At 39.1% G+C, this 23,625-nt stretch overlaps 1 protein-coding gene across 1 annotated transcript in view; it reads left to right on the forward strand.

Annotated features, from left to right (window-relative positions):
* The window catches only part of ctnnal1 (catenin (cadherin-associated protein), alpha-like 1), a 326,511-nt gene that overhangs the window by 149,161 nt on the left and 153,725 nt on the right, over nt 1-23,625 (forward strand). Inside the window, exon 2 of the mRNA XM_063044087.1 lies at nt 13,309-13,498. Coding sequence (XP_062900157.1) covers nt 13,309-13,498 — 190 coding nt within the window. The remainder of the gene's footprint in view (nt 1-13,308; nt 13,499-23,625) is intronic.

Here is a 23,625-nt window from a genome sequence, read left to right on the forward strand (position 1 = left end):
CTATCTGGTATTGGTTTATTATTGTCAAAAGTACTAAGATACATTGAAAAGCTTGTCTTGCATGCATACTGTTGAGAGATCAAATTATTACGGTGTATAGAGAGAGAAATAGTTAAAACAGTAATGCGGAATAAAGTGTAAAATCCACAACAAAAGAGTAGTGCAGATAAAAGATAAAGTGCAAGATTATAACAAGGTAGGTTGTGAGGCCAAGAGTCCATCTTATTGTTCAAGAGAGACAGCAGTGAGAAAGAAGTTGTTCTTGAGTGAGATAGCACATACTTTAAGTCTTTTGTATCTTCTGCCCAATGGGTGAAGGAGAGATTAGAGACTGTGTAGGGGTGGGTATGGCCTTTGATTACGCTGTACTTTACTGAGACAGCAAGAAGTATAGACAGAGTCTATAGAGGCAAGGCTGGTTCCTCTGATGTGCTGTACTATGTCCACAACTTTTGCTGTTTTTAGGTGGTCATGTGAAGAGCAGTTGCCATACCAAACTATTATGCATCCAGGCAAAATGCTTTCTTGGTGTATCGATAAAAATCAACGTGGTTGGACCAGCACAGGCTACCGATGATGTTGACCCAAGGAACTTGCAGCTCTCAACCCTCTGAACCTCAACACCATCACCATCAATGTAGAGAGGAGTGTGTGCACTGCTCCCAACCCCTCTTTCTGAAGTCAATGATCAATGATCAGCTTTTTTCTTGACATCGAAGGAAAGGTCGTTGTCATGACACCATTTCTCTATCTTCTTCCTGTAGTCCAACTCATTGTTATTTGAGATGTGGCCCACCACAGTGTTATCACCTTCAAATTTGTAGATAGAGCAGAATCTAGCAATGCCATGATGGGTGTACGGGGTTTTGAGTAGGGAGCTGAAGTTGCAACCTTGTGGAGCACCAGTATTGTGAATAATTGTGATGGAGGTGATGCTGGCGATTTACTGATTGCAGTCTATTGGCCAGGAAGGAAAGGGTCCAGTTGCAGAGGGAAAGTTCAGCTCCCAGGGTTTGGACTTTGCCAATGACCTTGACTGGATCAATTGTATTGAGGATAAAATTATAGTCAATAAGCAATAGCTTGAAGTAGGTTTTAGTACTGTCCAGATGTTCCAGAGATGAGTATGGGGCCAGAGGACTGGTGGCTACCATAGGCCTGTTTTGGCAGTTGGCAAAATGCAATGGGTTGAGCTTGTCTGGAAAGCTGGAGTTGATATGTGTCATGACCCCTCTTTAGAGGCATTCTGTGATGGTAGATGTCAGAGCCACTAGGCAGCAGCATTAAGGAATGTTATCTTCTTATCTTTGCGTACTAAGATGATGGTGGTCTTAAAGCAGGAGGGAGCAACTGCCTGAAGCAGGGACAAATTAAAAATGTATGCAAATACTCCTGTCAGCTGATCAGCACAGGATCTGAGGACATGGCCAACAACACTATCTGGGCCCAATGCATGAGTTCACGCTCTGGCACACTGATCTTATGTCTGTGACCCCTATTTTTCAGTGGTCCTGTGCTGAAAGTTAAATAATGCAAACACCAGAAGTGTTGATAAGAAAATAAATATCTTGATTAATCACCAGGCTAAAAATATCGGTGGATGGGCATTGATGTGTTAACACAGTAATAAAGAGTTCACAGACAGGTTATTCAGATATGGAAAAATGACCACTAAAGGTTGAGGTAATCATACCATTTTAAAAACTGAAACATGCACTTGACATGATAATTATTTAACAGAACAGGATAATACTAGGGAATTTGAGTTGATTTACATAATAACATGATGTCTTCTGTACCTAGATTAGGTTTGAGGAGCTCTTCACTAGATTTATCAGAGTGAAATTTTCACAGACCACATGTGGGTGATTTGAAATACTTATCTGCTTATTTTACTGACTACCTTGAAGATTAATGAAAACGACTGAAATAAAACTACTTAAAGCCAAGGATAAGTCTTCAGTTTTGTCGAGAAAGTGTCAAGAGGTGAAGTAAAAACATGGCCAAGTAGCACCTTTAACAAATATTTGAATTTGGGAAGAATGGTTTTAAGGTTGATGATGGAGAGTGAGATATATTGTCTGAAGAAATAATGTCACTGATAAGTGAATAGACTGCAAAATTAAAAAACTAACTCTTAAGGATGAGTGGCTGAAGGGTCAAATTATTGTAAAGGTGTGATGGGTAGAATCTTTTAAGTTCTTCAGTGGTGAAGTAGAGTGTTTTGAAGCTGATTTTCAGTAAACACTCAGTGGCCACATTATTAGGTACTTCCTGAACCTAATGAAGTAATCACTGAGTGTATGTTTGCGATCTTTTGCTGCAGGAGCCCATCCACTTCAAGATTTGATGCATGGTGCTCTTCTGTACACCACTGTTATAATGGGTGTTTATATGAGTTACTGTCACTTTCCTGTCAGCTTGCACCAGTACATCCATTCTCCTCTGACCTCTCTTGGTGAGAGGAGAAGATGGCGGCATGACGCAGCGCGCGCAGCTCTCCGGTGAAATGATATCGTATTTGTAAGTAGGGTGCCATGCACAATTCTGATTTGATGGAGACAGACGTGAGAAGCACAGAGGAACATCTGGAGAAACTTCTGAAATGCCCGGTTTGCTGCCGTTGCTACTGTGTGATCGAGAATCTCCGGAGGGAAGGCCCCAAAATCCCCAGCTTTGCCTGCTGCTGGTGACCGAGGCTGGGGTCAAAGCATTCGGCAGAGATGGTGCTCGGTACTCGGTGTCGGAGGGCTGATCGGAGGCTTGAAGTTTTCGGACGACTCAGAGTCGGACTGTGGTCGGGCATGGCAGGGAGAGTTTTCTTCCTTCTCCCATCTGCGTGAGATGTGGGACTTTCGAGAGACTTTGAACTTTTTTACTGTGCCCATGGCCTGTTCTTCATCAAGTTATGGTATTGTTGCACTGTTTTTAACTATATGTTATAATTATGTGTTTTTTGTTAGTTTTTCAGTCTTGGTCTGTCCTGTGTTTCTGTGATATCACACCGGAGGAATATTGTATCATTTCTTAATGCATGCATTACTAAATGACAATAAAAGAGGACTGTGTGTCTTCATAATCTAATCTAATTTAATTAACCAGGTGCTTTCGCCCACAGAACTGCCGCTCTATGGATGTTTTGTGTTTTTTGCACCACTCTCTGTAAATTCTAGATACCGTTGTGCATCAAAATACCAGGAGATCAGCAGTGCTTGAGATACTCAAACCACCCCACCTGGCATTAACAATCGTTCCACAGTCGAAATAACTTTGATCACATTTCTTCCCCGTTCTGATATTTAGTCTGAACAACTGAACCTCTTGACCATGTCTGCATGCTGTTATGCATTGAGTTGCAGCTGCAAATTAAATATTTGCATTAATGAGCAAGTGTACAGTTGTATCTAATTAAGTGACCACTGAGTGTATACGTCCCTGCAAAGGAATTAACTGATTTGTTTTCTTCTGTTTAATCAAACGAATAATCAGGCAGTTTATTTTACAAAGTCTTAACCTGCCCTGTCTGATTTTCTGATTTATGCAATGCCTGGATAATTGAATACAGCAGGGCTTAAAACCATGAACATTTCCCTTTTCTGGCTCATCAAGATCTTAATAAGCAGTTGCAGAGAGTGGTGATGGTCATGAGGTTGACGGAAAAGACAAAGAGGCAAATAAGTTCATGATTGCCACTAAAGTGGTGATAATGATAGCTGCGTTGATGAAACAAAGATAATTATCTAGTTTTAAGTGGTTCTGCATGTTGTTGTTATTTTTGTTTTTTTACACGTTTTGTTGAACTAAGGTAGCATTCAGAGACTTGGTTTTTTTGGAAATAGTATGTTTCTGCCCAGCTGACTGTTTGAGAACACAATGAAACAGAAATGACATGACAAGTGTCACAATCCTACCTTGCTATTTATAAACTGGAGTTGATGCAGATAATGCTACCCACTTCTACCCCTGCATTGCTGAAGTCATTACTTCCTAAAGAAGCGCAAGAACCTCCCAATCTATAAAAATAACATTTAAATAAACATTTGTATGGTTCTGCCGCATTTACAAATGATTACTTTTTTGATGATTATAGTCCAGCTGCAATTAAAATGAAATGCTGCATTAGTAGTGATTAAAGTAAACTATTATTTCGGGTCATTTACTTAAGTGGGTACATTTTGCTATGGCATGGATTAACAAACCCCTCCCTGGAGAGTTGGGTTTTGTGAGTGAGAAGTGAGTGAGTGTTGCAATATGCAGGTTTGACTGTGAGCCAGAGTAGTGGACAGCGTATAGTTCCAGTTCGTATCGTGTCCTCGTGTGAATCATTAGGAATTCACATTCTACCTTGGACAGGCTGGTCATTTCCAAGATCACTAAAACCTGGGTCCTCTCAAAATGAGCCAGTGCTCTCAATGTTGGATATTTTGGTGGAAGTTAAAAAAAGTGGTGTTCAGGTTCTCAGCCTGAAGTGGCAGGTGTCCACTTTTGATAGAACTATTTCAAAGTCAGGGGTGAAATTTTTTTTCACACAGAAAATGGTGGGCGTGTGGTACACCCTGCCATGGGTGGTGCAGAGGCAGGTACATTGGGGGCTGTTAAACTCTTGGATAGGCATGTGGATGATAAAAAGATGGAGAACTATGTAGGAGGGAAGGGTTAGATTGATTAAAAGGTTGGCACGACATCATTGGCCCAAGGGTCTGTACTGTGCTCTAGTGATCTATGTTCTATATTCATTGGACCAAGTAGAAGGAGTCTTCACGGAGTCATTTTTCTTTATCTCATTGTTTCTCAGCAGGTCATTTTAAGTGATCTGAGAGGGTGGAAATGGTTGATACCAATTCCTCTCGCTCACACTTTGCACTTGCTATATTTACTTTTAATTTGACTGCAGCTATCAGAGGACAAAATGAAGTGATTTTGTATCTGTGTAGTGTATGCAATTTGGTAGATAAGGAAATTCTTTCCTTTGAAATAGTTAAATTAGTTTTACTTCCTCTGGATAAGGTCACTGGTTTAATTGTGTAGTTTCAAAAATTTAAGTGTGAAATTGAAGTAGTTGGCTAACAATCGTGTTGATAAAGGTTCAATTTTTTCCTTGTGAAATTTAACCACTGGTTATGCACTCAGCATGAGCAAATAAGCAATTCCAGCTTCTCAACTAGGTGAATCATTGCACGCTTGTTTTACACCACTTCCCACAGCACAGCTTCGGCTGATAATCTGCCAGCCTTTAACAGGAAGGATTTGGCTTTGGAGTCCATGTCAGAACCCAAGATATAATCTTGTTTCACACAGTCCAAGTCAAAGTTAAGTTTATTGTCATATATTCAAGTACGTGTATGCACAGCTACAATGAAAATGTCAGTTGCTGCAGCATCACAGGAAATAGCATCATATAAACAGTATTCACAGGACAAACATAAGTATAGTTCATACACAAAAATGCACACAAAATGCTGGAGGAGCTTAGCAGGCCAGGCAGCATCTATGGAAAAGGGTAAACAGTCGACGTTTCATGCCGAGACCCTTAATCAGGACTGGAAAGGGAGATGAGAAATCAGAGTAAGAAGGTAATGGGAATGGGAATGAGAATGGGAAGTAGAATTAAAATGGGTGGCCACCGGGAGATCCCTCTTTTTCTGGTGGAAGGAGCATGGGTGCTCGGCAAAGCAGTCTCCCATATCAGGTCTCACCGATATACCACTTCTATATCTTACTACTATATCTCCCTTGAGAAATTTACTCTTTGCAGGATATCAGCTTATTTACCGGCCAAGCTGAGAAATTTGTTTGCATAGTGTGTCTGTTTTGGTTTTTGCACCATGAAAATTGATCTGCCCCAAATGGGGATAGGTTACACTAATTTTTAGATCAAGAAAAATAGCCAGATATCAGACCTAGCACTTATTGTTGTGAATCAAACTTGTGTTGATCTTCACAGTTGTTTTCTTTGTCATATTTACACTGTGTAATCATATCTTTATTGTAGGCTATGTGCATTTGGGTCTCTTTATTCCAAAGTCCAATCCCTGTTAGACACTTTCAATTCAACTAGTTTCAATAAAGCTGTGTTTCCGCAAGCGTATGATTTAAAGCAGGCCTCCCTGTAAAGGTGCTGCCCAGAGCAGGTTCAATTCCCACTGCTGCCTGTAGGGAGCTTGTGTATTCTTTCTCTGACCATGTCGGTTTCCTCCAGGCATTCTGGTTTGTTCCCATATCTCAAGAAGATGTACGGATTAGGGTTAGTTGTGGGCGTGATATGTCAGCGCTGGGAGATTTGAGGAATTGTGGGCTGCGCCCAGCACATTCTCGGACTGTGTTGGTTGTTGGCACAAGCAATGCATTTCATTCAACACACTTAAAAGTTGCTGGTGAACTCAGCAGGCCAGGCAGCATCTCTAGGAAGAGGTACAGTCGACGTTTCAGCCCGAGACCCTTCGTCAGGACTAACTGAAGGAAGAGATAGTAAGAGATTTGAAAGTGGGAGGGGGAGGGGGAGATCCAAAATCATAGGAGGGGGAGGGATGAAGCCAAGAGCTGAAAAGTTGATTGGCACCAGCAACTTTTAAGTGTGTTGCTTGAAATTCCAGCATCTACAGATTTCCTCGTGAATGAATTTCATTGATGTTTTGAGGTACAGGTGACAAATAAAGCTGATCTTTACCTTTCTTTAACTTACCTACTTTCTGGCTCTTCTTCAGCTCCTCCCTCCCTCCTACCCTACAGTCAGCAGCATCCGACCTTTACTCTAACCCTTTCATTTCCTCCCTCTGCTCCCTCATTCATTTCCCAGCCACTGACCACAGCCCTGACAGATTCCAGGCCCTTGACTTATCACTTGGTGGCATCTGACCTTCACTTTAAATCTTTACCCAAGCACCCCCATTTCCCAACCATGATCAGTAGTTCTCTTGCCATTCGCCTCCTCACTATTCCCATGGCCAAGGGTTACCCACTTTCCTTCTCGCACTCTGCATTGACAGAATATATTTTCTAATTTCCTTTCGTAAGGGTAGTTAGCAGCAGTCAATATCTTTAGCCTTGGGCACCACTGAAATAGTAACCACAACCCGAGTAGTTGGCACACTGCTCAGCCACTGCTTAATATGCCACTGAATCGCCTGCCTGTGCTCTCCAGTTGTCAGAATATATCAGTGATGATAAACAGATAAAATGGATAATCTATGCTGTTAATCTTTAGTGTTTACCATTTTTGCTCCAGCCATGTTGGTGAAATATTGTTTATCAAATGCATTTTTATAATTGTGAAACATTTTGATATTAGCACCTCACCATCGCATTTCTAGCCTTTCATTATTTTCTGTAAGTTGAAAACATGTTTTTGTTGAATATTGTAAATTGCTTGTTGGAAGTAGTGTGGTGGATACATTTTAAAAAAATTCTCTCTTGCTTGTTGCTGCAATATATTCCTAGTACACCAAGAATTCCCCAAAAAAAGGAAAATGTTAAAAGATATTTATGGTTAGTAGGAGTGAAAATCAAATTAGATAAATCGGCATTCATTCAGTAAAATTAGTTTTGGAAAAATGGGTTAAATTTTAAAGAAGTAAAAGCAATTTGCCACTCTCAATGAATAACACTTGCCAAATTTGTTGGCTCTGCTGCTTTCAAAGTGTTCTGAATGATTTTATAATCTGTGTAATCACTTAACTTCTTTTACTGTGAGATCAAAGGATACTGGATAATTGAGGAATTAACTGTGGGAGGAATTTTAAGTAAAAGTAAAATAATTTGAGTAGCATGCAAGTTGAATCTTTCGGTAGTGTTTGAGGTTTTATTGCTATATACACTTGCACACATGCACATCAGTGCAGCTGTTAGCTTGTGTTACAATAAGGGGAGACAATGCCAATTAAAGTGGATTTTTTTGCTCTGGTTGAATTACTTTTCATTGTGCAGACAAATTGGATTAAAAAACAAGATTGGTGCTATGATATTGTTCAAGGAGCTTTGAGCTAGATGTGGGAAAAGATAAAGCTGGTCCATGAATTAAGGGCCTTAAGCTGAGCAAGGTGGATTTCAATTGCCTAAGACTATACCTGGGAGTGGTAGATTGGGAGCAGTTGCCAGGGTGAGGAAACAACATCTGATTAGTGGGAGGCATTTAAAAGCAAATTACTAAGAGTTCAGAGTCAGCATGCCCTTATAATGATAAGAGGTAAGGATGGTAAGTTTAGGAAGCCTTGCTTGACAAAGCATATTGAACATTTAATTAAGGAAAATAATTAAGTGCATAGCAAAGATGTATCAAAAGATTTATTTGAGGTGTATAGGGTATATAGTAGAAAACTCAAGGATGACGTTAGGAAAATTTGAGAATGAAATTAGGAAAATCAGAAAGGACCAAGAAAGGATGTTGGTAAAAATGATTAGGGAAACTCTACATTCTTTCATAAGTATCTAAAAAAGCAAGAGGGTAGCTAAGGAAAGAGTAAGTTCCCTTAGGGACTTGAGAAGTAATTTGTGCATAGTTTGGGTATATGAACAAGATCCTAAATGAACACTACTCATCAGTATTCACCAGGATGAAGTCCTTGGAGGCTGAAGGCTGGAGAACTAAGGGAGGTAGGGATCTTCTGATATTCTGGAACATGCCTGTAACAGGAAGGGGAAGTGCTACAAATATGGAACACATTAAGGTGGATAAATCCCCAGGACCTGATGGGATCTGTTCCAAGATACTAAGGGAAGCGAGGGAGGAGAATTTTGCATCTTTATTAGAAGATCAGAAGACTAATATTGTCTTTTGTTCAGAAGGGGCAACCAAGGTAAACAGGGAAATTATGGGCCAGTGAGCCTTGCATCAGTATAGAGAAACTGTTGGGGAAGATTTTGAAGGTTAGGAATTTATGGTCACATGGAAAGAAAGGAACCGATTCATCAATATGGTTTTCTGTAGAGAAGTTCAAGTCTCTTGGATTTGACTGTGATTTTTGATAAGGTAACTAAGAAATTAATGAAGGGAGGATAGTAGACATGGTTTCTGTGAACTTTAGTAAGGCTTTTAACAAGGCCACAAATGTAGACTGGTACAGAAGGTTAAGGCACAAGAGATCCAAGCTGGCAATCTGGATGGAAAATTAGGTTCGTGTAAAGAGGCAGATGATAATGGTGGATGGTGATTACACCACCAGATGCAACTTTTCTTCCCCTACACTTTGTATCATTCAAATGAACCTTAGCCCCATGTGTGTCCATTCATTCTTCATCTCAACTAACCATTACTACGCCCACATCCTACCCCTATGCAACTTTGGGAGTTGCACGCTTGTTTCTTTTTTTAAAACATTTCTCACTATTCTAAACCTAAAAAGTCTTTCCAGGTAAAGCAGCAATCACTAGTAAGTACTATTCTAGTGTACACCATGTGGTAATCACGATGTGCTCTCCTCTGCACTCATGGAACCAACTGGAGATTGGGTAATCCCCTCAATCCTGTGCCCAGGAGCAACTCTGATGTTCCAGTCACCTATCATTTCAATTCTCAGTCCCACCCAACTCTGATCGATCGATATCTCTCTCTCTCTCTCTCTCTCTCTCCCCAGATCTATCTCTCTCTCTCTCTCTCTCTCTCTCTCTCTCTCCAGATCTCTCTCTCTCTCTCTCTCTCTCTCTCTCTCTCCAGATCTCTCTCTCTCTCTCTCTCTCTCTCTCTTTCTCTCTCTCCAGATCTCTCCATCGCTGCAACTAAGCTCAGTGCAAAAGCTTAAGGGGCAGCCCCTCCATCTTCTGCCTGGGTAGGACTTGTGTATTGAATTTTACAATCAATGCTTAACCACTCTTTTTTTCTCTCTGTCCACAGAGGTAGCTGTACCCCATGGTTCCACTTTGTTTATTTTTTTCTTTTTTAGGTTTTTAAAGCAATTGTTCTCTTGGCAACTTTGTTCTGCACCATACTACAAACATCTTCAGTCTCTCAGAATATAATTACTTTCTCACATTTCCAGTTACCATGGAGGGTCTTTAATCTGAAATCTTGGCCGTTTCACTCCATGGATATTTACTGACTTGCTGAGTGCTTCCAATGTGGTGGGTTTTTATTTTGGATTTCAAGAGTCCACAGGTTTATACCTTGAACTGAACTAATCTGTTGGTCAATACATTTTTCAGAGTGCAAATCTTGTTTAGCATCTTAACAAACTGAAGTGTTATTATGAGTCCTGCTGAGGGGTCTTGGCCCGAGGTGTCTTCTGTACACTTTTCCATAGATGCTGCCTGGCCTGCTGAGTTCCTGCAGCATTTTGTGTGAGTTGCTTGGTTATTATGAGGAGCTTCTTTCTGTACCATGTAGCATCAATCACTGTTTACACACAAGATAATCCCGGTACTGGAATCTGGAGCAGAAAACAACCTGCCGGATGAGTTTATAGCGCATTTAGTTGATACCTTTGAGTTTATAGTCTGTTTAAAAAAAAAGAAAGTGCTGTTGTAACCTGCTACTGGCAACAGACCTGCTTTGCTAATGCACATTGCTTGTGTCACACACCATTGCCGACTTACCTACTTCGCACAGCCCCCTAGGAGCTTTCACAGGGCCCGTGCTGCCTTTAGTGGAATTGATATGTCTAGCACTTAATCTGGTAAATTACAAGTAGAAGCCAACGCAAAATATTTGGATTTTCACTATCTGAAAATTGGCAGTTAACCTGTTCATCAGCTCATGCGGTACAGGTTGTTGAGTTCCTGCCACCTGCACTACTAACTAGTCTGCAAGATAGTGAAGATAGACATACAGAGATTGGTGCTCTTAATCATTTGGCAGTGGCTATCCAAGTGCTGAAATGAGCAATAAATAGTCAGATTTTGAACGGAGAAATAGGCCAAAATTTAGTAAAAGATAGAAGAGCAGAGTGGAATAAAGCAAGCTGGGGAATATAGGGTTTTAGTTGATTTAGAAAACCTACAAGTATGATTTTCCTTGAGATCTTTGTAAATTTAATAGCCTAATGGTGTTAAAATGTCTAAGGATTTACCCACTGTTGGAGAGCAGCTTCAGTCAATCGTCATCTTACCAGCCTACACTTCCCATTTCACTACTACAATATTTCCAAGTTACTAAATCAGCTGAGTTCAACAAGTTGTTTGAAACTTCATAGTTCCTTTTGCTGAGCACCAGGGTAGATTGAAAATATTCTAACACAACTGAGGTGGTGATCTCAAGGAACATGCAGGATAAATTTTGTTGAGACAATTCTGACATAATATATCCTGCGTGTTCCATTACACGCAAGAGCTAAATTCCCCAGCAGTAGCTTCCCTTGAAAAAGGTAACAATTTTATTAAAGGTTAATTAAAAATACTCCCCATTTAAAAGTCTGCAAATACAAGGAATGAAAGCTAAATAATAACCAAATGGGAAATTAATGTGTTTAAAGGCTCATTTGGTGTTTTTCATTATCAATGCAATATCTTGTTCTGTAAGCAAAACAAGCTTCAGGGTTAAATGTTGAAATAGTGTATCATGCTGCTTTCCATTATTAGATTACTAACAAATGTTAAATGGTTTAGCAGACTAACAGTTGCAAGATTACACTGAATTGCTATAAAAAAGTTAATTAGAATTGTTATAATCTATAATCCCTCTGTTTTGTTATGCTTGGAAATGATTGCTGAATTATATTTACATTATCTCATATTTGATATCGATTTACTTTATTTAAAGTATTTTGCATTTTCCGCTTGGAGAAATCCTATATTTCTTCTGTGTTATTTTCATGTTAATCCAATATTTCTTCTGAGTTGGCCTTTATTCAGGTCTGCTTTTAAAGGGCACATCACTTAAGTAATTGGATGTTTTAAAAATACCGGATAAGGTGAAGAGTCAATGGAGAGGGCATTTCTGATATGTGTATGTTTTGCTTGCTTTGTTTCTGCATTCGTTAGCCTTTCAAAGATGTCAGTTCAATTTTTGACTTGTCAGACTGTTGAGACAATATTTCATTATTGAAAGTGCTTGATTCAATTTGTGTCAGATTGTTGCCGTTTGTTTAACTGTTTTCTGAGGCAGAGTAAGGCCTTTCCACATCCTCTACCTTTCTGCACCCCAGGCATGTTTTGTTGATCTTTTGTTAATAGAGCTAAAGGTGAAGTTGGCAGAAACAGAGGCCATGGATCTTTTTGCTTTATTGAATTACGTGTGTGTGTGTGTATATATATATATACACACACACTAATAATTTGTGGCTACAGTGATTTTTTTTAAAAAGGAAATCATGACTTCTATAACGTGTGTCATTTCTAGATTTTAGCTGCAAGGTTGTCAGGCATCAAATATCTTTACACAAAGGTGTGAAGTTGTTCAAATGGTAACATTTAGTTGATTTTGCTGTAACTTTAATCATATTTCATAACTCTATTGCAATTTTAAAAGAAAGATTATCGCACCAGAGAGTGATATGATTTACTGTGATATGACATTCAGATGTTCATCTTGGTATCTGTGATATAAGTCACAAAGTTTAATTGTGTTCTGAAGTAACTTGGTATTTTTGTTTCTTAATGCTTTTACTGTTAGCTTATTAGCAATCTTACCAAATTAATTGTGGTATGTTTCTATTAACACTTAATAAACAGGGGAGTTTGGTTTAAGTACACTAATTTAGTTCAATATTTAGTTGTCTGTTAAATTGCAAGAAACTCTCAGATTTGTCCATGCATTTTTGGCCTGAGTTTGTTAATTAGGCAGCAGAGAATTGCAACTGAACCATAGTTCTTCCATTTCTCCGGACAGTAGATAACAGGGACCAGTTTCTGCTCGTCTGAAAACAGAACAGGTTGGACTGTACCAGTGGAAAGAGCAAACAAGTTAATTTTCTTCTGTAGACCGTCTATCCATGCTGAAAAATAATAGAATAATAATATCTGAAACTTAAACCAGGTTTGTTTGTGATAGGTTGGATGACAGATGGTACACAAGACACAGACAGACACACACACACACACACACACACACACAGCCTTGAGGTACATTATGCAGTCTATCATACAATCTTGCCAATGCCCTTTTTTGTTCCACTACTGAAAATTGATGGCTTCTGTTATCAAATTGCCACTTAAAAACTTTGCATGCAATGAAAGAGTTATGTAGAAATGCTTCAGATTTTGCAAATTTACTCGAGGTGAATTCTCAAACTACCTGGAAGTCATTCTTAATTGATATTTTGTCTCTTTGCACTAATACATTTTTAATTTGTGCCATGACTCAGATGTATATTTAGACAGATTGAAAATATCTATAATGGATTTTCAACTTATAGTTTGAATTTTCTGCTTCACTGGTTATAGATTACAACACTTATCAACCATAAAGAAAAACCAAAGAAATCTGAGAAAACTTGGCGTGCAATTCAACGGGTTGGGCAAGCAGTGAGTTTGGCTGTTGGAAGATTTGTCACTGTTGGGGAAGCCATAGCGAGTGAAAATGAAGAGTTAAAAGAAGAAATGTACTTCGCCTGTCAGGAGGCACGGCGAGCAGGTGGGTTTTGTCCAGTGTTCCACCCAATTTCATTTACAAAAGAAAATATCCCTACAGAGGAACCATGCATAGCAATAATAATGAGTTATTTATCTGCTTGAAGAGATGCTTATTAGATTCATGAAAAAAGTGTGAGCTTAACCTGCTTTTTTTTTAAACTTACCTTGTTCATCATCCTCTTTCTGTATGAATTCACCCATTCTAATTCAATATCCTTCTCAAATCTTCATTATTTATTAATACTTAAGGCTAATTGTAGTATTCTTTTTCAACAACACCCAATTATGGCAGAATTGTCACATTCCACTTCCAGGACTGAAATAAGCCAAAAGGAATTTTGAGCAGAAGCCAGTTAAATATTAGTGCCTTTAGATGCCTTATTTTCAGGGCCAGTGTAGTGTCACTGCAAATCACCCGGTTCTGAAAGTTCAGTTCTTCTCTGAGTAGATCCAATGTTAAATGCAGTTTTTTCTAGGATTAATGTAAACTGTGCCATAATGCCAATGATGGCAATGTGACGATTTCACACCCATATTGTGTTTCGGCTTCTATACTCCAGTTTCAATATAGCATAATGATTTTCATTCCTATCAGTATTTTTGCCCCATGCTTTTATGTAGTGCTGTCACAGAACATCAACATTTTGTGCTATGGTGAATTGTATACTTATTCTAGGTTGTCATCCGAGAATCCTTTGAATGTAATGTTATCTATTAGAAAAGTTTGATCTCTTAGGAGTGTTTCTAAGGCTTAGCCAGTTTGTTTCATGATTAAGAGGTATTTTTTGGTAAAAGGCAGAGAACTTTCATTCTTGTTCTCTTTTTTCATGTTTCACTACAAAAAAGATGAGTTGATCATTGATCTGATTTGCTGTTTTCAGTACAGAATGGCTACTGCTTTTGACAGTTATGTAACTGAGAAGTAATTCACTGTGAACAGGCTGCTTCAGGATGCAGCCTCATGATGATACAAAACACATACTACTTCCCTATTTTCTTTGTGTCTCATTCACGTTTCCCATTCCTCTGGCACAGCAGTAAGTGAATTTATTCTGTGTGGACATATTCTCATTTGTTCCATCTACCATGATTCTTTAATTTGCAATGTGCAAACGTAAGTATAGATGGTGCCTTAAAGGAGTATTTGGTTTATGAGAACACGAGATTGCAAATCTGGAGTAATACCCAACATGCAGGAGGAACTCAGCAGGTCAGCCAGCATCTATGGAGGGAGGTGAACAGTTAACATTTCGTGCATATATCATTCATTAGGACTTTTCATCCTGATGAAGGGCCTTGGCCTGAAATATCAACCTGCCTGATCTGCTGAATTCCTCCAGCATTTTGTGTGCTGCTGCCTGCAGACATCCCACCTCTCCCGGAAGTTCCAGGAGTCTCCCGCATATTGATAGCGGCTCCCTGATGCCCGCAAATTATGTACAATATCCCAGAAATCGATTTTTTTGGAGAGGGAGGGGGGGGGAGGAGAGAGAGAGACAGACAGACAGACAGAGACAAAGACACCTAGTGAGAGGGTGACAAAGAGAGCATCCTGATTGACCTCTTTTTGTGCTAAAGTAGACCTATCAGTTTTCTCTGTGGGCGGGCTGTACAGTCAACCTCTCTCTCTCTCTCTCTCTCTCTCTCTCTCTCTCTCTCTCTCTCTCTCTCTCTCTCTCTCTCTCTCTCTCTCTCTCTCTCTCTCTCTCTCTCTCTCTCTCTCTTTCATTGTCCATCAGTTCAGTTTAGTGTCCTGCAGCGCCATGGCAGAGTGTTCCAAAAAAAGAAAATATAAAACGTACTTCACTCCAGACTACACTAAAGTGTACCCCTGCCTAATGGGGGTCAAAAGTAATGAAAGTGTTGCTCACTGCACTGTTTGTAACAGTGACTTTTCTATTGTCCATGGTGGGTTAAGTGACTGTAAAAGATATGTTGAGGTGAGTTTAACAGGTGTCATTCATTCATTAGCATACCTAACATCATTTATACCAGCTGGCTAGCTGCTAAGGAGCTACTTGTCCTACATGATGAGGCCAAACTCCCTGTAGACTTGCTTAAAGTTGTAATAGAATAAAAAAGCAACTCCATGATAGTATAATATAACAGTGAATCTTGTAAATCTGATGATTTACAAAGTTAACAAATTCATTGACACAGACTGCCGTGAGGTTGAGACTTTTGGCAATAAATAAATGTGTGTGTGTAAATAGTTTCAATATGTGATCAAATAAATTGTTGTGTTCTTTCATAATCAAATGTCCTGTATACATACACCCTTGGAGGTCGACCCGGGGAGTGGTTGCTGATATGGGGTTACTGGGGGGTGGGGGTGGCAGTGCTACCTCCCTGAAATGAATTTTTGCAGGGTAGGATGTCTGTGTTTGGTTCATGAACTTAGTAAAATTCATCTGTTTTGGTTAGTGTTCTCATTTGAGCTGATGGTTATGGGGGGAAAAGGAGGAATTGAATGTTGATTGACAGGTTTCAGTACCATCTATCGATCCTTGAATTGATGACTTTTATGTTTTCATTTGAATCAATCAACATGTTTACGTTTATTACCGTTATTTTAAAACGCCTTACTGTAAAAGTGTTTATCTTTGAAAGTATGATGTGTCATAGCATTGTTCAGGGGTAGAAGAATCTATTCAGCAAATATAGATTGGCATTTATATCATTGACCTGGCTGGAATAACCTGGCATGATTTCCCTTCCAGTGAACTGTGCTCATGCTGTTTGTCTAAGTGGCACTGGAAAGATTTATAATCTGTAGTTTGTAATATCAATTGCCCATGTTAATAATAGAAGCAGCATGAAATTAGAGCACAATACATTGATTGCATTAGCTTAAATGCTTGTCTGTTTGATAAATGTTATTTCGATACAATTTTTTTTCTTAAAAAATATTGACTTCTACCTTTTAAAAAGAAATTGGTGTCTTCATCAGAATGGTTGTTTAAATTGATGCAATTCTAATTCTGTAGCCCAGATTTTAATTATTCCATCTCCAGATAGTGATTTCTTTTTTAGTGAGTGCAGAGATCAAGGAAATTTTGGGTTGTCAGAACCAGCGACACATTAACTAAAGTCAGTCATATTTATGATTTAAATAAAAATGCTGTTGAGATGTTAGTCATTCATGTACTGAATTTTAAAAAGACAAATGCAGACTTAAAAATCATGCAATGGTATAACAAGTGGAAAATCTATTACTGCAGAAATTGAAAGAGAATAACAAATAGAGCTATTAAACTGAGAAGTAGTAAATTTGTGTTATTCATTTTATTCCCAGCTGTATTTATGATGAATTACCAACTATTTATCTGAAGAATCCTGTGCCTCTAACTTTGATATGAATATGATTGAAGCTGAACATTCATTTATGAATTGAAAATAAAATATTGCTTTGCTACTGTTTGACATGCTCAGAAATCTCCCACAACCTTTAAAGCAATTTGCAATTTCTGCCGGGAGCAGCTGTGCTCAGTTGGATATAGATAATGTTACCTGTACAGGGAAATGACCTTTCAGTACATCCATAGTTAAAATTTGTTATAATTTGTTGATCAAAGGCGACATTTTGGATCTATCTTCATGGTCTGCATATGTCGTGTGACAGATTCGCTATGTGTTGCAGTGATATTGATTCCTGAAGCATCATTGATGGGGCAGCTGCTGGAGCTCAGAACTGATTAACATTGATAAAGGTTTGAACAGCAGTTGAAATAAATAGTGTCACCAGCGAGCAAACAGGAAACAACATTACAGGGGAAATATAGCTCAAACATCCGAGCCAGATTTTAAATTTTCTATTAAATAGCACTTGACGTGTTTGAAATCAGTTCGCCCGGTTATTGTTATTTTTGCTTTTCTCCTCTTAAGAAGGCACCTCTGAATCGACACAATCTTTTTGATCAGCAGTTAGGAAGATTGATGTTTTATTTGTGTACCAGTGGATACATTTTTTCTGCTGTACATCTACAGATCAATGTTAAATTAAAGGTCTTTTTCTTTTGATTGAAACAATCTGATAAGTAATCTGCTAAATTGAGCAAGAAAATTGTATTGATTATTTTAAAATTTTAGAGTACTTGGTGGAATTTGGGTGGGGCTAAGTACTCAATTTTCCCCACCTATTGCAAAGATCATTGGATCATATCAAATCCAATTTTAACCACTGTTCCAAGTTCACAAGGAGATTTTTCAAAAATATAGCATTGCATTCATTTGGATTGTGGGACATCATAAGCCTGAAAACTTTTTCTGCCATTTATTCATGGAGAAAGAACATTGAAATAAATAATATTTGTGGGGAAAGTAAAGGCAAAGCTGAATGAGAATAAAGTGGAGGGGCCCAACAGCTAAAATCAGCAAACTGATTTCTATGATTTCTGACTCAGGGAATAAATCAAATCTCATAAACTTTCAAATTAGATTAGATTATGAGAACACGCAGTCCTCTTTTATTGTCATTTAGTAATGCATGCATTAAGAAATGATACAATATTCCTCCGGTGTGATATCACAGAAACACAGGACAGACCAAGACTGAAAAACTAACAAAAACCACATGATTATAACATATAGTTACAACAGTGCAACAATACCATAACTTGATGAAGAACAGGCCATGGCACAGTAAAAAAGTTCAAAGTTTCTCGAAAGTCCCACATCTCACTCAGACGGGAGAAGGAAGAAAACTCTCCCTGCTATGCCCGACCACAGTCCAACTCTGAGTCGTCCGAAAACTTCGAGCTCTGATCAGCCCTCCGACACCGAGTACCGAGCACCATCTCTATCCGAACGCTTCGACCTCAGCCTCGGTCGCCAGCAGCAGGCAAAACCGGGGATTTTGGGGCCTTCCCTCCGGAGATTCTCGATCGCACAGTAGTAGTGGCAGCGAACCGGGCATTTCAGAAAATTCTCCAGATGTTCCTCTGTGCTTTCATGTCTGTCTCCATCAAATCAGAATTGTCCCCGGTCCCTATTTAACAGAAACAATATCATTTCACCGGAGAGCTGCGCACTCTGCGTCGCGCTGCAATCTTCTCCTCCCACCTCCTCTTAATGAAGTTAAGCTGAAACCATCTCAAAAGGGTATATCCATATGTTTCACAGTTCTCCTCTGGAGTTCTGTGAGAAATGTGGTAAAAGCATGTCAGTGGTTTCGTATATTTGCAACTTGTAGGTGTCAATTCAGTTTAATGTTGATGGTCTCCATTTTAATTTTCATGGTAAAAGAAACAGGCAGCCTGCTATTCTTCAGATAACTTAATGATATTGATGATGGGGTTAGCTATTTATTTTACTGATTTTTAAATTTATTTTACTAATGTACTAGCTACATATTATGCGAACCTCTATTAGAGCTTTGCCATTTAATTGCTCGTGTTGTTTGGAAGAGTTGTGTACACACGGCAAAAAAAAACTACTTTTGTCCATTTTACTACCTTTCATCTTTTTTGACCTTTATAGAATACTGTGAAAGAGTCTTTTCTGATGTAATGCAGAGATAGTCACCTTTTGAAAACTCCTTCCATTTCTTTATGAGTTTGTACTCTATTTTCCAATCTTTGAAGAGAGCTTCTCTTGAGAGGCACTTCAGTTCTTAATAATCCAGGATTTCTTTTGACTGCATTCTAGCTAAAATAAAAATGTGGTGCGCTCTTTTATCCATTATTTTCTATTTTTAACAAAGATAATTTTCCTGGTAGCCACTGGGGCTTGTTTTGTGATCTGTTGCTATGGTTACTAGTTAAAGAAATGAATGTACCAACACTGTTATACCAGGATCTTGTAGTTCTTTCCCTGTTCATGTTTAAGGTGATAAAGCTTGTTGTAGGTGGAAATTGACAATCAAATGGGAGAATAAATCCTTCTATTTCATAACCAGAAAGTCCCTTCCACAATATTTCTGCAGATTGTCTTTTCCTTTCATAGATATTTCTATTGAAACATGTATCTAGAAAGCAGATGCCATTAGCTCAGAGTTGTCCACTGGATTCAATGAAACTTTACAATACAGAAGGTCCTAGTGTCTGCTGTTGAAAAAGGGGTACTGCACTTGGCCTAATTCCATGTCTCCAGCACTGCAGGTCATGGCTAGCCAAGTACACAGCTGTAAAAATATTTATGTTTAGCCTCCACTTGTTCCATAGGCACCTGTAGTTATTTGTGAATACAGCCGCTGTATACCAACAAGCTACTTAACAAGAAGAGTCATCTCTTGTACCCATGGTATTGGTGGCTGCATACGCGTGAGACACACTTTCCTATTCTATTGTACTGGAAGGATCCTAATCCACCTACTGTTTTTTCTGGCTCTCCTCCATTATGTCATGTTTAAGTTCGGAGAAAGTTAGGACTTGGACGTTTGATACATCTTTTAAATTTGAGCAAACTTGGCGACCTTTTATTGAATATTTTCATATGATCTAATTCTTTTTACTTTTTAAGTTATTTTTTTTCTCTGCAAAGTTTTAGATTTGACCAGAAGGATTTTTCCTTTTTTTAAAACTGTATCCTCAAAATGAACTGCCCTGTCCCCCTTTTTGTTTTAGGTTAGTTTAGTGTTTTTTTTCTCTTAATAACACGAAATTTTGAGTTTTTTTCTATGAACTGTTAAGGGAAGTGGTTCTTTTTTTCTTTATATAAGCTTAATACTATATATGATTTTGACAGTGTATATTCCTTGTACTATTATTGAAATATGTATTTGAGACAACTTCTCTGGTTTGTATTTATCCTTATTCTTTTGAATCAATAAAAAAAGATTGAAAGTGAGAAACACAGAAGCTGCCGTGTTTGATCATTATTTACCTTTTCACAGACTCGTGATGCTAACACATTTGTGGTATCCCATTATGAATCCATTTGAATCACAGAATGATCATTGGCTTGACCTTTCTGATTTTTAGTTCATGTGATGATTTGTTAATGGTTCATAAGTGCGCTAAATATAATCTGTAAATTATAAATTAAAACATGATTTTACGGTATTATTCTATCTTGCTGTGTCCCTTTATGGTTTGACAAAATTTCATCCTTAGTTCAGTGGTTAGAATGCTGACTTCTGTGTCTGAAAGGAGCAGTCAAGTTTCATTCCAGGACGACGAGAGGAGAGGCCATACTGGAACTAGTTCTGGGTAATGAACCTGGTCAGGTGGCAGGCCTCTTGGTGGGGGAGCATTTTAGTGAGAGTGACCACTACTCTCTTAGTTTCAGCATAGCTATGGAAAAGGATAAAAACAGACAAAATGGGAAAGTGCTTAACTGGGGAAGGGCTAACTGTGAAGGGATGAGACAGGAACTAGCGAGAGTAAATTGGAAACAGATGTTCAAGGGTGAAAGCACAGAAGTAATGTGGAGGAAGTTTATGGACCACTTGTGCTGGCTTCAGGATAGGTTTGTCCCACTGAGGCAAGGAAAAAATGGTAGGAAAAGGGAACCGTAGCTGACAAAACACATGAGGCAACCTGTCAAGAAGAAGAAGGAAGCATATGTTAGATATAGGAAGCAGGAGGGGCTCACGAGAAATATAGGGTAGCCAGGAAGGAGCTTAAGAAAGGACTTAGGAGAGCTCGAAGGAGGCATGAGAAGGCCTTGGCATGTAGGATTAAGGAGAACCCCAAGGCTTTCTATGCATATGTGAAGAACAGAAGGATGACAAGAATGAAGGTGGGGCCGCTAAAGGTTAAAGAAGGCAACATGTGCCTGGAGGCGGAGGAGGTTGGGGAGGTACTAAATGAATACTTTGCTTCAGTACTCACAAGTGAAAAGGACCTTGATCAGGGTGAGGTCGAAATAGAACAGGCCTGTGTGCTGGACAATGTGGAGATTAAGGAAGAAGAAGTGTTGGATCTTCTTAAAGACATCAAGATTGATAAGTCCTCTGGGCCAGACGTGATATACCCCAGGTTGCTGTGGGAAGTGAGAGAAGAGATCGCTGGAGCAGTAGCTATGATCTTTGAATTCTCTTTGAACTATAGACCAGCGAGCCTTACGTCAGTGGTCTACAAACTATTGGAAGGGATTCTTAGGAATAGGACCTACGAGCACTTGGAGAAGTACAGTCTACTCAAGGATAGTCAACATGGCTTTGTGAAGGGAAGGTTGTGTCTCACGAGCCGAATTGAGTTTTTTGAAGAGGTAACAAAAGAAATTGATGAGGGTAGGGTGGTAGATGTGGTCTACATGGATTTTAGCAAAGCATTTGACAAGGACCCCCACAAGAGACTCATCCAGAAAGTCATGAGGCATGGGATCAGTAGAACCTTGGCTGTTTGGATTAAAAAATTGGCTTAAAGGAAGAAAGCAGAGGGTAGTAGTGGAAGGCAAGTATTCTGCCTGGAGGTCGGTGACTAGTGGAGTGCTGCAAGGATCTATCCTGGGACCCTCGCTCCTTGTAATTTTTATAAATGACCTGGATGAGAGGCGGCAGGATGGGTGAGTAAGTTTGTGGACGACACGAAGATTGAAGGAGTTGTGGATGGAGCTGTACATTGTCGAAGGTTACAAGAGGATATAGACAGGATGCAGAGTTGGGCAGAAAAGTGGCAGATGAAGTTCAATCCAGATAAGTGTGAGGTGATGCATTTTGGAAGGACAAACTAGAAGGCTGAGTACAGTGATAATGGTTGGTTACTTAAGAGTGTGAATGAACAGAGGGACCTTGGGGTTCAAATCCAAACATCCGTCAAGGTTGCTGCACAGGTTGATAGGAATGTTAAGAAGGCCTATGGGATGCTAGGCTTCATTAATAGAGGGTTTGAGTTCAAGAGCAGAGAGGTCATGTTGCAACTCTACAAATCTCTGGTGAGACCACACTTAGAGTATTGTATTCAGTTCTGGTTACCTCATTATAGGAAAGATGTGGAAGCTATGGAGAGGGTTCACAGGAGATTTACCAGGATGTTGCCTGGATTGGAAAACAAGTCTTATGAGACAAGGTTAGCAGAGCTGAAACTTTACTCTTTGGAGCATAGAAGGATGAGAGGGGACTTAACAGAGGTCTACAAGATTATGAGAGGCATAGATAGGGTGGATAGCCAGTACCTGTTTCCCAGGTCATGAATAGCAAACACCAGAGGGCATATGTACAAAGTTAAGGAAGGGAAGTTTAGGGGAGACATCAGGGGTAAGTTTTTTACACAGAGGGTTTTGGGTGCCTGGAATAACTTGCCAGGGATGGTGGTGGAGGCTAAAACATTAGGGGTATTTAAGAGCCTCTTGGACAGGCACATGGATGAAAGAAAAATAGAGGGTTACGGGGTAGTGTGGGTTTAGTACTTTTTTTTAAGGAATATATGGGTCAGTACAACATTGAGGGCCAAAGGGCCTGTACTGTGCCGTAGTATTCTAGTGTCTAGTGCCTAGAGTTTAAGTTGTTAAATACATTGTTGAGAAAATGTTTCCACTTTGATATGAAGTGTGATGTCAGTGCAAGAGGTGTTTGCATCTGTGGTTGCTGTAAAAGACCCAATGATAAGGCTGTCTTGAAAGTGAAATTCAGATGTCACATATATTCTTGCAGTTTCAACTTAATTAGATGAAGGATATAAAGTTTGATTTTCATTTTGATGAATTGCGACTAAACAACTCCAAGAATCATGTTTGACTGGCTGATTTATTCATGGTTGAATGATCTTGGTCCATCAGCTTTTGTGCAAAACTAAGTGAAAATTATTTTTCAAATCTCTGTGTGACACAAGTGAGCAAGTACAGTAATTGCAGTGTAATTTGATTTACGAAGGTGTAAGTGAATAATACACAGAAAGCAGAGTCACAGGTACATGGGAAGTGGTTAACATGCTAGCCGCCTTCAGTCAGGGCATTGATTATATGAGTTGGGAAGTTAAGCTGCAGTTATGTAAGACATAGGTAAGACCACATAACATTGTTAAATTAGGTAATTATTGTCACGTGCACCGAAGTATGGTGGAAAAACATAGTTTTGTATGTCATCCATGCAGATTATTTCAGAGGGACAGTGCATTGGGTAGTGCAGGGGAAAGCAATAACAGAACGCAGACCAAAGTCAGATTCACATTCAGAATTAGGTTTAATATCACCAGCATATGTTGAGAAAGTTGTTGTTTTGCCGCAGTGGTACAATGCAACTACATA

The sequence above is a fragment of the Mobula hypostoma genome, chromosome 3, assembly GCF_963921235.1.
Source record: "Mobula hypostoma chromosome 3, sMobHyp1.1, whole genome shotgun sequence".
NCBI classification, from domain to species: Eukaryota; Metazoa; Chordata; class Chondrichthyes; order Myliobatiformes; family Myliobatidae; genus Mobula; species Mobula hypostoma.